Raw genomic sequence first — 20,034 nt, forward strand, 5'->3', positions numbered from 1 at the left:
CAATACCATATTACCCAGCAATTCCATTCCTAGGTATATACTCAGGAAAATTAAAAACAAATATTTAAACAAAAACTTGTACATACATATTCATAGCAGCACTATTGATAATAGTCAAAAGGTGGAAACAACCTAAATGTCTATCAGATCAATGTCACTGAGGGTCGGACACAACTGAGTGACTTCACTTTCACTTTTCACTTTCATGCATTGGAGAAGGAAATGGCAACCCACTCCAGTGTTCTTGCCTGGAGAATCCCAGGGACGGGGGAGCCTGGTGGGCTGCCGTCTATGGGGCCGCACAGAGTTGGACACGACAGAAGTAACTTAGCAGTAGCAGCAGCAGATAAAGAAGATGTGGTATATCAAGACGATAGACTATTACTCAGCCCTAAAAGTAATGGAGTTCTGATGCATGCTACAGCATGGGTGAATTAGCAAACATTATGCTAGGTCAAAAAAGCTGACACAAAGACCACATATTGCATGATTCCGTTTATTTGAAATGCCAAGAATAGGCAAATCCATAGAGACATAAAGTTGATTAGTGGTTGCCAGGTGCTGCAGAAGTGGTTAAATGAGGAGTGAATAGTTGAGGGATACAAAATTTGCTTTTGGAATGTTCTGGAACTAGACAGTGGTGATGATCGCACAACACCGTGAATGGGCCAAATGCTACTGAAATGCACACTTTGGTTAAAATGGTGAATTTAATCACACACACAAAAACAATTTCCATAAGTCTATTCTTTGATTCATCTATCAAACATTTATTGAACAGTTCCAGGCAAGCTTTATTCTGGATGCAAGAAATACAGAAAGTAATCAAATGTGGTATTGGCTTATAAGTTCATGGGTTGGTAGGGGAGGAAGAACATTCTGCAGACAATTAAGTTCAGATAAGTGTTATGGTTTCCTTGACATAAGAATGGGCACTGTACATTGTGGGGTCTGCTTTACCAAGACGTAGGGGGTGGAGGACAGCAATGGTAAGGCTGAAGCTTGAATGCTGAGTAGGAGTTTGCCAGGTGGATGGCAGCACGGATGGATTCCAGGCAGAGGGTGTGACTTAATCAAGCTAGAAAAGCTGGCATCAAAAAGCCTATGGCTTTTTTAAAAGCAAACTCCAAACTAAATAGGATGTGTGCAGCACTGCAGAGAATGGACTTCAGAACAGTGATGTGACAGGTAGGTGACCACCCCTGTCTGGATGCAGTATGTGACACTAAGACGTGTTAGGGGAATGCCCTGGACTTGACAGGATGTAAGGGTCAAAGGAAGTGTGACTCCAAAATTGGGCTACTTTGTTGGTGGTGGAAATTGCCAGTCCTTAAAGTGGGCCTGAAGGACATTCAATTCTTATGGGACATCAAACTAGAATTTATACTCCTCCCCATCTTATGTAGTCTACTTTTAATTTTTTTTCTATTTGAGACCTCCTTCCCTTTTTCTTAGGCTTCTTCTGTTTTCTTGTCTGAAACATATGTTACTATAGAAATGTCATGGTGCAGTATAGCGGCATTTACAAGTGAAGTGTAAAGAATTTTCAGAACATCTAGAAACACAAATCTAGGGTTTAGGAATATAAGCCCTAATGATGTGACAGCGTTCATGCTTTCAGATACCGTCATGAATATAAATACACCCGGAAATTTCAGACAGCAGAGACGAGATAGTTGAGAATTTTATTAAGATTTATGTGCCCAGATTTTAAAAAAATGTGATAAATATTAAAATCACAAAACATTAACACACTACTTGGAAAGAACATCTGGGGAAAAAATGAACGACAGAATGCCAACATTTACTTATGAATACACACCTCTGGGAGAAGGAGAAGGCCCAGACATCCCAGGAAAACTTGGAAAAACCTTTTTACCACCTTATATGCCATAAATATGTTCTCCCCAAATTGCATGTAAATCAGTTATTGATAAACCATATTCATCAAATGCAAGAGTGACCATTATTTTAAAACCATATTCATCAAATGCAAGAGTGACCATTATTTTAAAGTTATCTGAAGAATGTACACTTTAGTGAAGGAAATTATTACCAAAGGAGTAATGGAAAAAAAGTCACTGGACTGAGTGAAATTCAGCATCCTTCATTATTATCCTGGCTCTGTCACCAACTAGATGTGTGATTCAAAAAAACTCACTCAATCTCCCTGGGCCAATTTCCTCATCTAATCTGTGTTGTAATTCTGAATTTTCACTTATTAGGTTCTTAAAGCAAGTCACAGGAGTGATGGCCCACAGCCTGACGTCCGGTTTCTTCTGAGAGGTAACATCACAGGACAGAACTGAAGGCCCTTCTACACAAGAGGAGCTGGGGATGTCAATGCCAGTCAGGCAGTTACCACTGCTCTCTGTTTTGCCTCTTTATACTCCCCTTTCTCATCCCCACAATCGCCCTAAGTGTGACGATTCCAACTTTTGTTCCCAATTCTTTACAAAAGCTTGTTCTAGAGCTGACTTGTGGGAAAAAGCCTGACAGTCTAAGGCAGGAGCCCATTCTCAGGGGTCTCTCCACATCTGGCCTTTCCCTACCACACAAGGCTGGTACTGCTTGAAGGCAAGGGCTATACCCTCTGTGCCTAGTTCAGATGCAGGCCTAAAGAAGGAACTCAGGGGTTTCCCTGGTGTGCAGTGGATAAGAATCCTCCTGCCAATACAGGGGACACAGCTTCGATCCCTGGTCTGGGAAGATTCCACATGCTGCGGAGCAACTAAACCCATGTGCCACAATTACTGAGCCCGTGCTCTAGAGCCTGTGTTCCACACCAAGAGAAGCCACTGCAAACGGTGAAATTCCTGAACCCTAGAGGTGAACTTTTGGCTGCTTTTTTAAACATTTCTGAACTCCCCAAATTTTCTACAATGGGCAAAAAATATATAGAAACCACAAGTATTAAACCTTCCTTTTCCTGGCTTTTAGTCAATACCCTGGTTTCCCATAAATAATGTAAACTTTGCCTAGTTCTCCAATGTTTGGAATGGGATATAGGTCACACATCTTTTCTTTAAGAGAAACAGCCAGTATAGTTTCCTAGTCCATTCTGCTTAAAAGACACTATGCATTTGTCTTTGTGGACAAATGCCACCTAGCTCCAGGCAAGGGCCCTCGCCAACTGGTTTCAGAAAAGGATATTTATCAACAGTGTGGCACCACCTTGATTAACCTGCCACACAGGAAGTGCAAAACACTTACTTCTCCCAGAGGTGTGTATTCACAAGTAAATGTAAGAATTCTTTTGTCTTCTTAAACAAAGTAGGTTTTATTAACTGGCTAGAGGTAGAAGGCACTGGGTCAGGCCTTTTGCTGATTACTACCATGCTACAGACTAATTGAGGAGCTGTTAGGAAGACTGAAGAAGCAAAGGAAATTACTCTCTATTGAATAACTTACTACATGCCAGATCTTGTGCTGGGCACCTCACATACATTACTCTAATGTAAGCTTCACATCTAATAATCACTAACATACCATATTTTCACTCATTTATCTTATTTCTTGTCTGTCTCCCCTACTTAAAGGTAAGCTCATAAAGAGGAACATTTTTTTTTGTCTTGTTTACTGCTGTCTCAGTGTTTAGAAGAGAGGCAGATACATATATGCAATCAATAAATATTTGCTGAATGAACCAAATGAACACCTCCAAGAGGTAGGTTTTATTATTCCCCTTCTATGGATGAATAACCTCAAGTGCTCCAGTGGTGCAAATGAACTGCCTGAAGTCACATGGCTTGTTAAGGAGCAGGACTAAAACCCCAGTTTCACTCTTGCTCTATCGACCAAGAGACTTAGACCTTGAAGACCTTTAATGCTTACAAAACATGTATTTACCTTGTGTACTCACTTGAAAGTCAGAAAGTCACCAAGGAGATGTATTTGGCATTTTAATGACAAACATTTTGCTAGAGTAACAACGAAAGACACACTTCCCCAACAGAACATTTCTTCTATACATTATCGACATCATTTCTCACTTGAAAATACCATGACACGATTACTCTTCAGATATAAATAAACGCACAGTAATTCTGGACACCATCATAAAACATTTGCAAGCCTTAGAGTTTGTAAGTTACACCATTAAGATGACTATTAATATGTGTGTGGTATTCTCCATGCGGAATATCCAATATTCTTGTGCACATCCATGTTGAGTGTCCCAGTATGGGAGGAGGTAGACTTGGCACATGGAAAGTCATTCCTGTCCTAAAGAAATTATATGGATGGCCCAAGGATTCTTCGGAGAATCAGCTGTAATAAAATCTCTCAAGAATATTCATTTTGTATGAGAGAATGCAAGAATGAGGTTAATTTTACCCAGGAGAGTACTTCAAATCCTTTCCATTTGTCAGGACATACTGGGTCCGTATGTGTTCCTTACCTCCCTAAGACCACGTAACAGGAACATGCCATGCATGGTGTCTTCTCATGCCAGCTGGGATTTTGGTAGGGATTCTGGTCACCTTCTCCTTTCAGAAAGGCCCTTTTCCCTCCTGTTCCACGCCTGCTACCAACACAACAGTATCAAACAGTCTCTATGTGGACCCAGCCAGTTAACAGTTTCTGGGCCAAACTCATGGTTTGGCCCGACTCTCTCCATTGCCAACTTTTGGTGCTACTGTTGTATTCTGATAATAAAAGTAATAATATTTTAGAAAAATACTTTTGGATTTATGTACGTAATTTTGTGTATCACTTTTCACTTAACATTCTAAGCATTTTGCCATGCTGTTTTCACTCAAATATTAATTACAATGACTGCATAATAGTCTACTGTACAGTCATACTGTAATTTACTTAACCAGCCTTCTACTGTTGGACTTCTGGATTGTTAAAGCATAAATTTTGCCCACATTTTAGACTATTTCTTTAGGACAGATTCCCAGAAGTGGAACTAGAGGATCAGAAGATATAAACATTTTTAAAGTTCCTAATAGATACTGCCAAATTGCTTTTCAGAAAGCTGTTGCCAATTTATACTTCCAACATTGCCAGCGTGTTTTTCTATCAATAGAGATTGGTCTAAAGGATAATAAAATATAATACGTTCCTTAAATTATTAATGCAGCTGGAGAGGCGTCATGACCACAGCAGAGTGGTCTGTGGCAAAGGTCATATCGTTCTCCAGGTATGCAATTGAAAAAGAGTTAGTATGCGCACATGGAACAGCAGTTTTGCAAGAGTGAAGAGTAATATAATTAGATTTCAGACCATCAAATCTAAGGTTTGTGTCTCCTTTGTCTATTCCTGTACCCCAGGACACAGGACAGTGCCTGGCACATAGAGCCACTCAATAAAAATTTGCTAAAATTAACACAGAATCTTCTTTCAGATGCAGTTTCTCAGTAGCTGTAGTATTTAGCCACTCCTGGATTCAAAGGAAACATGACTGGTTGGATTAAACACCCCTGCAAATGTCTGTTCAATCCTGAGATTCTATTTCAACTTTGGAAAATCAGTTTAAATGGTGACACAATATGGCTCTCTTTGGGAGAAAAACAAGTAAACATATCTGAAAGAACACAGCTTAGTATCAGTTACAAGTATATATATATATAGTTTTTTTACAAGCATGCAAAAAATGTAATTCAATGAGTTTTGTCACCTCCTGATAACAAACTTATTCAAACGCCATCCATGGTCAAGGCAGTTTTGGAATTATCTTCAGTTCATTCTGTTATCACTGGTTGTAACTTGGCACCATTTTCAGTATTGCCATTTCTTTTTTTGTTGAGATATTACAAGGGCAAAATATAGGTAGTAGTTTGTATATTGTAATTTTTAGTAAAGGATGGCATAAAATTTATTTTGTGAATCAGAATATGGTCAAGGTAAAATAGTCAATCACTCAGCTCAGGTTCACTCTCCTGGCACCATAGAGATTCCCTTCAATATTCCACCATTTCTATAGTAGTAAATTGCCAGATATTGCCAGACCAACTTAACATTAACAATGTTATTGATGGAAAAGGATCAATCCTTATTAGGACACAGCCATGCTCATCTGTTTCCATATTAGCTATGTCTGGTTTTGCATTAAAATGTTGAGAAAGTTACTCATACAACTTAGGACGTTTCCTTTACAGAAGTTTGTTGATATCTTCATTAAATCCAAGTGTGTCCTTAGAGGTATTAAAGTTTCTCCCTACAGAATTTTTGTTCCTGGATATTAATACTGGAGAGGGGTGATGCAACTGGGACAGATTTGTAAGAACCTGACAAGGCAGGACGACAGAAGATAAATACATGAGTTGCCTCATATAGGATGCAAAAGCCTGATAAAATCTGAGAGGTCTAATCCAACTAAGGAGCAGTTGGAGAATGCAGGGTTACATATACGATCCCAGCAGCAAAAAGGACTCTTAAAGTGAGCCACATAGGACCCTAGTAACCGATTCCAATGAGCCCAGTGAGACTTGCTGGCAATGATATACGCAGATAGCAGGCTGGCTGATCAGTACATGTGATATAGTGACAGACAGTTCCCAATAGTACCCCATTCCTGTATTAGACATCTTCCAAGTCATTCAGCATCCAGATTTACTTAGGCATCTCCAAAGGCAAGTCTGAATGCTAAGAAACGGATCTGAAAGGAAGATTCTGGAAAGCAGGTCCCAGGTACACATTCTTCCCAAACAATGACATTTCAATGAGAATTCAGAGCCAGGAGCAGAATTCAGAAGACTGCAGAACTTACTCATGTTTTTTGAAATCAAAGATTGGTGAATATTTTATTCTGTCCCAGTACCAGTGGGACAGGTGGAAGGAAGGTGGGATAATGGGAGAAGAAAGAACTGGATAAACTCAATGATGGGATGATCTGCCCTGGAAAGTGTTTGTTCCTTCCAGACTTGCAGCCATGGTATATAACATATATACATGTAACATATATAACATTCCATGTGGATTTTGAACCATAATAGGGATAAGGAAGATCAGCCTGAAATCCAAAGAGATTCCCTGATTGTGTGTTGAGCTTGAGAATTATACTCAAGGTTTGCAGATGGCCAGCTCTCTTTCTGACAACCTATAGAGAGCCAGGCTTCATCTCTTATGGTTAAATGGAGCTTCTCCTGACCAGGAAAATACAGTTGCTGGGAGAATGGATTTGCATATTATACCTCTGAAATCCTTTTACAATTCCTGAGTACCAGAGGTAACTAAATTGCCTTGAGAAACTAGTAATATTGATTGCCTCTGGGGAATGGAACCCCTGGTGGCTAAGGGTGACAGGTGGCTAGAAACAAACAAAAAAGATTGCATTTCCCCATGTTCCCCCACCCCTCTTCTTGAGGATAGGAAGGCAATCTGGGGCCAGGGATGGACTAATTTTTTTACTTAAGACTATAGGGCCAGGAATTCCCTGGTGGTCCAGTGGTTAGGACTCTGTACTCTCATTGCCAAGGGCCCAGGTTCAAACCCTAGTTGGGGAACTAAGATCCCACAAGCCACATGGCATGGCCAAAACCAAACTAACAACAAAAAAAGAAAGACTATAGGGCTGAACTAGGGAGCCAAAGAGGGATCTAAAAATTAGAAGAGAGAAGAGCTGCAGCTGAGTGGAAAATCAAGACCAAAAGGGGAATTCAAGGTCAACATATCAAAGAAGCCAAAAGCAGCTACTGGAGGTGTAGTCCAGAACTTGAAAACAAAGCCCAGGGAAGCAGAGGAGCATGAGTAGACTGGATAATGAACTGAGTAATATTTGAGAAAAGTCAAGGCCAAGGGCCTGGGGCTTGATGATGGGTGGATCCCTGAGATTATAAGATCAAAAGCTCAAGGGGCCTAGGCAGCAAGGTGCAGGCCAGGCAAAATTCTTGTCAGAAACAAAACAGGTTTGACGGGTGGACACAAAAGGGGTACTGTTACATGAGAACTCTCTTGTCTGGGGATAATCCTTAGAGATTATGCTCTAAAATGGGGTGTAGAGATCCTGAGAAGCTGTACGTGAATGATTTAGTCTGCATGAGTATCTTTATTTCCCTCCAAACTTGAGGCTTTCTAGAGTGTATTATGATCTTACTAATTTCTAAGAGACCTTGCAAAAGGGTAATGGGTTCAGGTGATATAGTTCAACCTGACTACTGCCTAGGACATGATCTAAGGTAAGGTAGGTAATAAATAAGTCTTTCTCATTACAGCTACTTAGAACAATTTGAACTCACCCTCCTGATTACCCGCTTCTGGTTGCCAGCTGTGGGGTTTTCTTCCTAGAAGTGCAGTGTCCTTGTTGGAAAGGCCTTATGGGGAGCCCAGGGCTTTATCTGATGTAGGAAGATATAATGATCTGAGATGAAATGCCTAGAAGCTGCTCTGCAGGCAGGAGTCTGTGAGCTGTTGCTTAGAGTTTTCCTGAAAATATCTGTTATTTGCGAGATAAGGTCTAGTTTTCAGGGTGCCTCAAAACTGACAGGTATTAGTTGGAAACTTGTAATTTTTTGAAGGTAAGAGTGCAAGAACTAAAAACAACTGTGTTGAATAAATGTTGTGCCTCTGCCATCAACCAGTATTGTTTACTAACTTACCAGTTAAAAAATAGGAGCTATTATATATAAAAATCCTTGGGTTAAAACACAGACATTGGCCAATTCTGTGAAATGCTGTTACTAACCATCCGCACCACTACCCAACACACACACACACACTCCTCCTCCAGGCATTCTGAGATGTTTCCAGTCTATGTGGTATTTCTTGGAACCCATTTGGGAAAAGTTCTACTCCATAAATCCTGGCAGACAGCCAGGAAGAGATAAAGGAGTCTAAACTAGTAAAGACTGCTTCTTTTTGAAGGTTTGATGAGAAAATTAGATAATCAAATAAGTGGGCTATTACAAACTTGCCTACAGACTCAGGGGGAAGCAATTTATAAACTATTAGAACAGAGTTTGGGGCAGAGGAGAGGAAGCAAATTATTTCAAATTGTTCATCTTCTGCACAACACTATTATCTTCCTCTTTAGACTTTGCTATTTCAGCCAACAGTGCCCTCATTTTCCTACTGACAAGAGGTTCGAAGCCTCATCCTGTTCTACCTGCCTGGAAATGTGCCTAATTTCCTAAGGATCCAGTCCAGGAACCATCTCATGCATGAAGTCCATCCAACCTTTGGTGATCTTATTTTATAACCTCACACTGTCAATGCTCAGCAGTGTTCTAAACACTGAAGGTGTTCAAAAAAATACCTGACAATGTTGGTATTAGTTACTAAAAACAGCTGATATGTGCGAATCAGCACAGAGGCAAAAGACTGTCTGAATTCAAGGTCTAGAGTGTTACCTTTTCTTACTCTATACACATCACAGCCTGGACCTGAATCCTCTGGTTTATATTATATTTTTCAGGACCAGATCCTCCTTCTCCATGAGACAGGATATGACCCAAATGAAGTGGGTGGAGGGGAGTCCAAAGCACAAGATTAGAATGAAACAAACCCAGCTCTTCTGTGAGGGGTAGGTCTGTGAGAAGGTCAGAATGGGAGGCTAACCCCTGAGTTCTGAGGGGCTCCCTCTGAGTCATTTGGTCTGGACGGGCCCTTAGCATTGCTCTGTATGTCAGCATGCCACTGCCTTCTGTACCATACCTCAGGCCCTGACTGTGAAGCAAGTCAGAACTGTAGGCCTTCTTTCAGGGTCCTCCCAGCAGAGTACGCCTCCCTGGGCACACAGAGAGAGAGACTCCAAGAGGTGATGCTCCCACCTTTCATTCGTATGATCCCGAGGCAGAATACTGAGAACAAAGGAAGAGGACAGCCACATCAAGCTAAGGTCTGCTCAGTGAAGAAAAAACTTGTTAAGGGGGAAAAATCAAGCACAAGCAAGTACCAGAAGTCAATAGTCAAAAGTTCTTCAAAGTTGTGGAAAACAGCAAGGAAGCTGGCCCAAGAGTTCAGTAAAGAGTAACTAGCAGAGATATGACATACAGAGAGGAGGAGTAAAGAAGCTGAAAATAAATGAGCAGCAAATGAAGGTGACCAACTGCTAGGCAGCTTTCCAGTTTGGGTTCAGCCACCCCACATTCCTTTCACCAAGGTGTGAACCAACCCTGAGCTGTCCTGCTGGGAAGGCTGGTTGAAGACGAAGTCTGCAGCAGCTGGCTGGCAGGGGAACGGATTTTGGGATGGGATACAGGCAGAGGCATTTCCTCATCAGCTTCTCACTGGAGATGACTACATGCTTCAGAGCTCCTTACCTTTTCCCTCACACATGAGCTGTTTTTCCTAGTTTCCTTTGAAAGATCAGAGCAAAAGTCAAGTTTTCGAGGTTTAGGTTCATCCTTCAAAATACCCGATATAACTTTTGCAGATACTTTCCTCATATTCAAGTTTTCTTTCAGAATGAGCCTAACAGTTTCTTTATCTAAATTTAACTCTTCGGCCATCATCCTCACGGTTAACTGCCTATTCGAACAGACCAAGTCCTTGACTTTCTTAATATTTTCATCCGTCCGGTGGGTGACAGGACGACCACTTCTGGCATCATCTCGAATGTCTTCGCGTCCTTCTTTAAACCTTTTGTGCCAGTCGAAAACTCTGGCCCTTGACATGACTTCATCCCCGTAAGCTTCTTTTAAAAGATGGTGAGTCTCACTTGCAGACTTGTTCAGTTTCACGCAAAATTTGATACTAATCCTTTGTTCTAGGTATCGGTCACTCATTTTGGGGCTTAAGCAACACAAGAACGTTAAAACGCCACAACTGTGAAGGAAAGACAGAGGGACCAATCTCTATAGGGGTGTAGGTGGAATCATGTCGCTATTCTTGCTCTTCTGGAAGCCTCATGAGGTAAGAGTAATTGCCTTTCTGAATTTTAGCCCCTGGGGCTTCCAATCTAGAAGCTAACGGGGCCACAGTGTAGCTGCAAAGCTGGGGAAAATGAAATCTCCTACAACCCACGTCTGCGTCCAACTCGGGCACGAAGATCTGATGGGGGTGTGCAAATCAGTCACCAAGATCGTCCCGTTGCCCGCGGCTCTGAAGAGTCTAAGGCAATTTCTGCAGTAGAAGCCTACGTCGTGGCAATTTAAAGAAGCAAGAAACGACGCATCGGTGTTGTAACGTACAGGCTCGCTCCAGATCTGCGGAAACCCGTGCACGCCAAACCTACCGGAGCTGCAGAGGGCTTGGAGCCTCTGGAGTCCCTGGAGACACGCCCGCATGCGCCATTCCCTCCCTTCGCGGGTAGGCCGCGCGCAGGCGCACTGCGGCAGCCTGCGACAGGCCCCGCCTCTGCCTCGCCACACCCGAGCGGGCGCGCTTCCTTGCGCGTACCCGCCCGCGGAGAAGTCGGCGGAAAGGAGGGGGCGGGGAAGGAAGGCTGAGGGAAGAGAGGGCACCCCCGGGCGCCAGGGTGCATTGTGGGAAGGAGGCGGCAGCGTCCCGGGCGGGCGGGAGGTGCACCAGCGGCGGCGGCGGCGGTAAATCCTCCCGGCCGCTCACAGCACTGTGGAGCCGCGTCTCCAGCCCGGCCTCGGACCGCGGCGCCCCTCCTGCCCCTCGCGGCTTCTTGCCCGCCCCTCCCCCCCAGCGAACCGGCTCTCACGGGCCGGCCGGCCGGCCTGGCTCCCCTCCCCGGCCCCGACGGGCGGGCGGGCTGCCCTGAGGAGGCGGGGAGGGGAGGGCTGGGTCGGCCGGCTGGCAGTCAACGATGCCGAACTTCTGCGCGGCCCCCAACTGCACGCGGAAGAGCACGCAGTCGGACTTGGCCTTCTTCAGGTTCCCGCGGGATCCGACCAGGTGAGCGGCGGGCGCGGAGCTGGCAGCCCGGGCCCTCCTCCGCGGTTCGTGCTGCCAACCGTTGGCCGTGGGCAGACTCCGGGACAAGAGGGGCGTGTAGGGGGGCACAATTGTTGACCCCAACCCGGCTCCGAGGTGGGGAGCGGGCCTCGAGCGGTGGGCGGGCGGGCGCTCGGGGGCCTCGGAGCACGTGCGTCCGCGGGGGCTCTGCGTGTTGGGCACCACCCGAAATAAGAGGCAACTGGGCGGCGCGAGTGGGTAAGGTGGGTCCTCGCCTCTCTGGGCTTTGGTTAGCCTAGCTGTCAAAAGAGGGACCTGGAATCATGGTTGTGTCTCCGGAGCCCTTCTACCCCCGGGACAATGTTTCTTTTCGGAGTCTGACCACCTTTGATCTCCAATCACAATTACTCCCTCCTTCGGACTTGTTCATGGTTCAAATTCTGTTTCTGACCGTTACTCGTTATCTCACTTGGTTAATCTGGGGATAACGGGCGTGGGAGAGGACGGGGTACGCGAGAGGGCTTGGTGGTAGTTATTGAAACGTCATCCTTGAGGTAACACACCCGCTCTCACTTATATTTAGAGAGTGATAGAGTAGGGACTGTATTTGAAAGTCTGAGGATTTTTCCTTGGCATGTCTTGTTGATTCATTCATTTCAGGTCAGTATCTACAGTGTGTGTCAGGGCACTAACGTTGGAGGTCCCGGAAATGCAGAGTTTATGAGACAGCGTTCCTGCCTACAGAAAGCTTACAATCCATTTAATATGGATATACAATATATATAAGTAGGCGATTATAATATAGTGTGCTGTTCTACAAATATTTATAGAAGGCCTACTGTGTACTAGACATTGTTCTGAGCACTGGGAGAGAATAGATGAATAAAACGAACACTTTGTTCTCATGGCGTTTACGTTCTGCTGCTGCTGCTGTTAAGTCGCATCAGTCGTGTCCAACTCTGTGCGACCCCATAGATGGCAGCCCACCAGGATCCCCCGTCCCTGGGATTCTCCAAGCAAGAACACTGGAGTGGGTTGCCATTTCCTTCTCCAATGCGTGAACGTGAAAAGTGAAAGTGAAGTCGCTCAGCCGTGTCCGACTCTGCGCGACCCCATAGACGGCAGCCCACCAGACTCCTCCGTCCTAGTGGGGGAAAATAAGTAGATACACCGTGTATCAGATGGTGATGGATCAGTTCGGTTCAGTCGCTCAGTCGTGTCCGACTCTTTGCAACCCCATGAAACCACAGCACGCCTGGCCTCCCTGTCCATAACCAACTCCCAGAGTCCACCCAAACCCATGTCCATTGAGTCGTGATGCCATCCAACCATCTCATCTTCCGTCGTCCCCTTCTCCTCATTCCCTCAATCTTTCCCAGCATCAGGGTCTTTTCAAATAAGTCAGCTCTTCGCATCAGGTGGCCAAAGTATTGGAGTTTCAGCTTCAACATCAGTCCTTCCAATGAACACCCAGGACTGATCTCATTTAGGATGGACTGGTTGGATCTCCTTGCAGTCCAAGGGACTCTCAAAGAGTCTTCTCCAACACCACAGTTCAAAAGCATCAATTCTTTGGCGCTCAGCTTTCTTTATAGTCCAACTCTCACATCCATACATGACCACTGGAAAAACCATAGCCTTGACTAGACTGACCTTTGTTACAAAGTAATGTCTCTGCTTTTTAATATATTGTCTAGGTTGGTCATAATATTATGGAGAGAAAGCAAATGTTTGACTGGAGGGGGCTGGGAGGGTAGGGGAATAGGAGTAGTAGGGGAGGCACCGGAGAAGGCAATGGCACCCCACTCCAGTACTCTTGCCTAGAGAATCCCATGGATGGCGGAGCCTGGTAGGCTGCAGTCCACGGGGTCGCTGAGTCTGGCACAACTGAGCGACTTCACTTTCACTTTTCACTTTTATGCATTGGAGAAGGAAATGGCAACCCACTCCAGTGTTCTTGCCTGGAGAATCCCAGGGACAGGGGAGCCTGGTGGGCTGCTGTCTATGGGGTTGCACAGAGTTGGACACGGCTGAAGCGACTTAGCAGCAGCAGCAGGGGAGGCACAGTTGCTATTTTAAATAGGATTATCAGAGAAGGCCTCACTAAGAGAGTCTATTTGAGCAAAGACCCTAAGTAGGTAAGGGAGTCAGCCATGGAAACATCCAGGGGAAGTACATTTCAGTCTGTAGAAACAGTAAATGTAAAGGCAGGGCATGCTTGTTAGAGGTACAAGCAGGAGTCCTCAAGCTGATTTATGTAAGGTCAGTCACTCGGTCGCGTCTGACTCTTTTTTCCACCTCATGTATTGTAGCCCACCAGGCTCCTCTGTCCATGGAATTCTCCAGGCAAGAGTACTGGCGTGGCTTGCCATTCCCTTCTCCAGAGGATCTTCCCTAAACAGGGATTGAACCGTGGTCTCCCCCATTGCAGGCAGATTCTTTACCTTCTGAGCCACCAGGGAAGCCCAAAGGGATGTGGGAGAGGAAGAGATGAGACCAGAAAAATGTACGTGTGTTTGTGGTAGGTGCAAATTGTGTAGGTTATTGTAGGCTGCGGAAAGCACAATGGCATCCTGAGTGAAATAGGAAGTCATCAAAGGGTTTAGAAGAGAGAGACTTATATGTTTAACAGAATCACTGGCGAACTCGATGAGTGCATTGTAGGGAAGCAAAGGTGAGAGCAGAAAGACCAGTTAAAGGCAGTTGCAGTAATCCAGGTTTAATTGCAGTAATCTAAGTTTATAGAGGTGGAGGTGGTAAGTAGTTGCGTTTGAGGTTTGTCAGGTGAAGCCAGCAGGATTTTTAATGGTGTAGATATAGGTTGTAAGAGAAAAACAGAAGTCAAGAATGACTCTAGGATTTTTTTGCTTTAAAAAAAAAAATTGAAGTATAGTTTATTTCCAGTGTTGTATTATTTCTGGTATACAGCAAAGTGATGCAGATATATATATATATATACACACACACACATACACTCTTTTAAAAATTTTTTTCCAGTACACACATTCTTTTAAAAATTCTTTTATAGTATGTTTTATCACAGGATATTGAATGTGGTTCCCTATGCTACACAATAGGACCTTGCTGTTTATCCATTCTATGTATAATAGTTTGTATCTGCTAACCCCAAACTCCCAGTCCAGCCCTCCTCCACCACCCTCCCCACTGGCAGCCACAAGTGTGTCCTTTATGTCTGTGAGTCTGCTTCTCTTTAGTAGATGGGTTCATTTGTGTCATGTTTTAGATTCCACATATAAGTGATATCATATGGTCTTGTCTTCTTCTTTCTGACTTAGTATGGTAATCTCCAAGTCCATCCACGTTGCTGCAAATGACATTAGTAAATTCTTTTTTATGTCTTGAGTAGTATTCCATTATAGATATGTACCTCATTTTCTTTAACCATCTTTCAGTGGACATTTAGATTGTTTCTATGTCTTGGCTATGGTGAATAGTGCTGCTTTAAACATTGGGGTGCATGTATCTTTTGAATTACAGTTTTGTCCAGATAAATGACCAGGAGTGGGATTGCTGGAGCATACAGTAACTCTGTTTTTAGTTTTCTGAAGAACATCCATACTGTTTTCTATAGTGGTTGCACCAACTTACATTCCCACCAATAGTGTAGCAGGGTTCCCTTTTCTCTACACCCCCTTCAGCATTTGTTATTTGTTTTTTAGTGATGGCCATTCTGACTCATGTTAGGTGGTACTTTGTGATTTTGGTTTGCGTTTCTCTAATGATTAGTGATTTCATGTGCCTGTTGGCCATCTGTATGAAGAATGACTCTTAAGATTTTTAACCTGAGCCTTTATTGAGCTATGGAAGACTGGGAGGAGCAGGTTCAGTGGAGGACTATAAAAAATTTGGTTTAGGACATGTGAAGTTTGAGAGGCCTCATAGACATTCAAGAATAGATGTCTTTCTTTATACATATCCATAAATGAACTCAAAATTGTCCATATTTAGATCAATGACCTAAATATTTAAGAGCCAAAACTATTAAAAGATATACAGGTCTGGAATTTAGAGACTTCTAGACTGGAGATTGTGAATATGGTCATTCTCAGTTTATCAGTTCAGTTCAGTCGCTCAGTCGTGTCCGACTCTTTGCAACCCCATGAATCACAGCACGCCAGGCCTCCCTGTCCATTACCAACTCCCGGAGTTCACTCAGACTCATGTCTATCGAGTCAGTGATGCCATCCAGCCATCTCATGCTCTGGCGTCTAGAGGGTATTTAAAACCATGGAACTGGATAAGTGAAGTAGACTAGGTCTGAGGATTGAACCCTGGAGTATTCTTAGTGTTCATAGTTCAGGGAGATAAGAAGGAACTACTAGCTCAGGAGAGTGAGGAATAGCCATTGGGTTCTGTGAGAGCAGAGAAGAGGAGCATCTTAATCTGACTGGGCCTCGCTCTGTTAAGCATTATCTTCCTTTGAGCCCAATTGGAAGTATATTTCACTTGCATAATGAAGGCACCACTAGTCAATTCTGGACCACAGGTTGTTAATCTTTATAGGTAGTGAATACTCTTTTCATTATACTCCGTAGTTGGGGAGTATGGCTTGTAGGGGCTTATAGTCTCAGATTTGGAAGGAGTTTGTAGATCTAGTACAGTGTCCTTTGAAGTATTGGAATTCCCTCAGGAGTGGTGGCTTTTAAACTTTTTTGGATCTGTGTTCCTTTTGAGAATCTAATGTAATGACTGTTAAGAAAAGACATAGAGATGATTTCATATCAAGTTATTGATGGACCCTTAAGAGGCTTCTGCACATTTCTGACAGGTGGGCCTTTGCTAAACCACCTCTAGTGTCAGTTCCTTTGCTTTGTGAGGGGATACTTGAGGATTCTGGACAGGATTGACTATTGTTTCTTCCTTGTATTGAGTGGAAATGTGCCTCCCGCTTATAATTTATGCTTTGGAGGTCTTTTGTTCTCAGGTGACAATGAACAAAGCTGTGTCCTATTTTATCTATTTTTTTAATTTGTTTTTTGGCCTGGCCTTGTGATATGCAGGATCTTAGTTCCCTGACTAGGGATTGAACCTGTGCCCCCTATAGTGGCAATACAGAGTCTTAACCACTGGACTGTCAGGGACTGGCACTGGACTCTGCCCAGTTTTATTAGGTTGGTGAAAAAGTAACTGTGGTTTTCGACCGTGAATTTTAAATCATTATAACTAGGCTTAAATACATCTTTATTAATCAGAAGAGTTACAATCAAAACATTTTTGCCAACGAGAAATAAGTTTGTTATTCCTGTAGTATAAAAAATGGTGCTTCTGGATTCGACGAACTCTTGGAGAGTATTTTCTGCCTCTTGCTGGTTGTGGAAGCGTTTTGTCTGCAAAAGAGTTGTCCAGATACTTGAAGAAGTAGTAGTTGGTTCATGAGAGGTCAGGTGAATCTGGCAGATGAAGCAAAACTTCGTAGTCCAGTTCGTTCAACTCTTGAAGCGTTGGTTGTGTGATGTGCCGTGGAAGAGCATTGGGCCCATTCTGTTGACCAACGCTGGTTGCAGGCATTGCAGTTTTTGGTGCATCTCACTGATTTGCTGAGCATACTTCTCAGATGTAATAGTTTAACCAGGATTCAGAAAGCTGTAGTGGATCAGACGGGTAGCATTAAAATGATGTATAGCCACATTTATATAAGGATGTATTCCACTGTCAAACAGCAAAGTTCAGCAATGCAAGACCGCTATTACTTTTGCACCAACCTATATGTAAGAGCCCTTTGAGTGTTTCATGACCAAATTACGAGCTTTTTAAAAACTCTTTTAAAAACATCTTTATTGAGATATTTGCATACCATACAATTCACCTTTTTAAAATGTGCAGTTAAGTGGCTTTTGGTGTATCATGTTATTAATTTAAAAATTTTTTGATAAAAATATGCAGGCGTGTCTTGGTGTCTATAGAGGATTGTTTCCAGGAATCCCCTGCAGATACCAAAATCCATGTATGCTCAAGTCCCTTATGTAAACGGCAGTAGTGTAAAATTTGCCATTTTAATCATTTTTTTTAAAAAGCATATTTGAGTGTATAATCCAATGGCATTAGTTACCATTCATTGTGTTCTGCATTCATCACCACTGTCTACTTCCACAGCTTTTTCATTATCTTGAGCAAAAACCTAACTATTAAGCAGTAACATTTTACCCCAGTCCATTTTTAGTCTTCATGAATTTTTCTGTTCTAGGTACTTTATACTCATACTATCTAAGTCAGTCATACAGTAATAGTCCTTTTATGTCTGTCAAATTTTACTTAATGTAGTAAAGGTCTTAACTTTGTATCAGAACCAAAAATCAATACTAGAGGATTTCAAATTCTACTGTATTTAACAGTTTTTCACCCTGCCCAGTTTATTATAATAAAGAAATAGTTTCCAGAGTTGCTTACTGAATTAATAATTGTATTCTTAGGGTTAGTGGTTATAGTTGTTTTTTTTTTCCTTCTGTAAATGGGTTGTAGGGAAGGTTGATAAAAGGTGACATGGCCAGCCCATGTATTATACAAAAGTTAACTCACATTGTTAACTAACATAAATATAAATATATTTAAAGCTGTTAAATAGTATATTTCCCATTCATTATATTTATAAATTCCATGCACATGAAAAAAGAATTTTGGTTGCCCTGTGTCTTTGTTGCTGCATGCAGGCTTTCTCTAGTTGTAGTGAGTGAGGGGTACTGAGTGAGGGGTACTCTTTGTTGCGGTGCACAGGCTTCTCATTGTGGGTTTTTTTTGTTGTAGAGCATGGGTACACAGGGATCAGTAGCTTTGACAGGGGGTCATTAGTTGTGGTTCGCAGGCCCTAGAGCATGCGGGCTCCAGCATTTGTGGTACACTGGCTTTAGTTGCCTGTGGCCTGTGAAATCTTCCTGGATCAGGGATCAAACCCATGTCCCCTGCATTGGCAGATGGATTCCTACCCACTGTACCACCAGGGAAGTCCCTGTGCACACTTTTTAAAACAATTGTTTAGAAGTAACTTAAAATTCAAGAGTATAATTAATACATGGCACTCTGTGGAATTTCATACCCTAATACCTCATATTAGTTTAGAAAAAGTAGCATTAATGCACTTTAAATATATATATATATATATATATATATATAAAATCCACTCACCTTAGGGCAGTGGCAAGAAGATGAGTTCAGTTCACTTCAGTCGCTCAGTCTTTTCTGACTCTTTGCAACCCCATGAATTGCAGCACACCAGGCCTCCCTGTCCATCACCAACTCCCAGAGTTCACTCAAACTCAGGTCCATCGAGTCAGTGATGCCATCCAGCCATCTCATCCTCTGTCGTCCTCTTCTCCTCCTGCCCCCAATCCCTCCCAGCATCAGAGTCTTTTCCAATGAGTCAACTCTTCGCATGAGGTGGCCAAAGTACTGGAGTTTCAGCTTCAGCATCATTCCTTCCAAAGAACACCCAGGACCGATCTCCTTTTTGAATGGACTGGTTGGATCTCCTTGCAGTCCAAGGGACTCTGAAGAGTCTTCTCCTACACCACAGTTCAAAAGCATCCATTCTTCAGCGCTCAGCTTTCTTCACAGTCCAACTCTCACATCCATACATGACCACTGGAAAAACCATAGCCTTGACTAGACGGACCTTTGTTGGCAAAGTAATGTCTCTGCTTTTTAATATGCTATCTAGGTTGGTCATAACTTTCCTTCCAAGGAGTAAGCGTCTTTTAATTTCATGGCTGCAATCACCATCTGCAGTGATCTTGGAGCCCCCAAAAATAAAGTCTGACACTCTTTCCACTGTTTCCCCATCTATTTCCCATGAAGTGATGGGACCAGATGCCATGATCTTCGTTTTCTGAATGTTGAGCTTTAAGCCAACTTTTTCACTCTCCTCTTTCACTTTCATCCAGAGGCTTGCGTGCTGCAATTCATGGGGTCGCAAAGAGTCGGACACAACTGAGCGACTGAACTGAACTGAACTGGGCAGTTGAAACATTCTTCTTTCTTCTCAGACAGTACTTTCCCCTGAGGTAGTGAGGTCTTGTAAGATTCTTTGGTAGTTTAATCAAAGTTAACTGAAAATTGATATACTCTAATGTGTAAAATGTAAAATGGTGGTTTCCAGGAATTCAGGAGGGTCCCCACGACCCTTTCAGGGAGTCAAAAAGGTGAAAACTACTTCATAATACACGGACATTATTTGCCTTTTTTGTGCTCATTATCTCAGGAGTGTACCGTGGAGTTTTTCAGGGACATTATAACATTATGAAGTCACTACTCAGATAAGTTATATATTGTGTT

The 20,034-nt window shown here is 43.0% G+C and overlaps 2 protein-coding genes and 1 non-coding gene across 3 annotated transcripts in view; 2 read left to right on the forward strand and 1 right to left on the reverse strand.

Moving 5' to 3' along the window:
- The window catches only part of GVQW3 (GVQW motif containing 3), a 31,189-nt gene extending 19,907 nt beyond the window's left edge, over window positions 1-11,282 (reverse strand). The window contains exon 1 of the mRNA XM_070383682.1: window positions 10,206-11,282. Within this exon, the coding sequence (XP_070239783.1) occupies window positions 10,206-10,670 (465 nt within the window). The 5' untranslated portion in view covers window positions 10,671-11,282. The remainder of the gene's footprint in view (window positions 1-10,205) is intronic.
- TRNAE-CUC (transfer RNA glutamic acid (anticodon CUC)) lies at window positions 7,379-7,451 on the forward strand. Its single transcript has one exon. It is a non-coding gene; the product is annotated as a tRNA-Glu (tRNA).
- Window positions 11,283-11,521: 239 nt separating the features above from the next.
- The window catches only part of THAP12 (THAP domain containing 12), a 29,627-nt gene continuing 21,114 nt past the window's right edge, over window positions 11,522-20,034 (forward strand). The window contains exon 1 of the mRNA XM_014482757.2: window positions 11,522-11,748. Within this exon, the coding sequence (XP_014338243.2) occupies window positions 11,660-11,748 (89 nt within the window). The 5' untranslated portion in view covers window positions 11,522-11,659. The remainder of the gene's footprint in view (window positions 11,749-20,034) is intronic.

Source organism: Bos mutus, chromosome 15 (assembly GCF_027580195.1).
Source record: "Bos mutus isolate GX-2022 chromosome 15, NWIPB_WYAK_1.1, whole genome shotgun sequence".
Taxonomy (NCBI): domain Eukaryota; kingdom Metazoa; phylum Chordata; class Mammalia; order Artiodactyla; family Bovidae; genus Bos; species Bos mutus.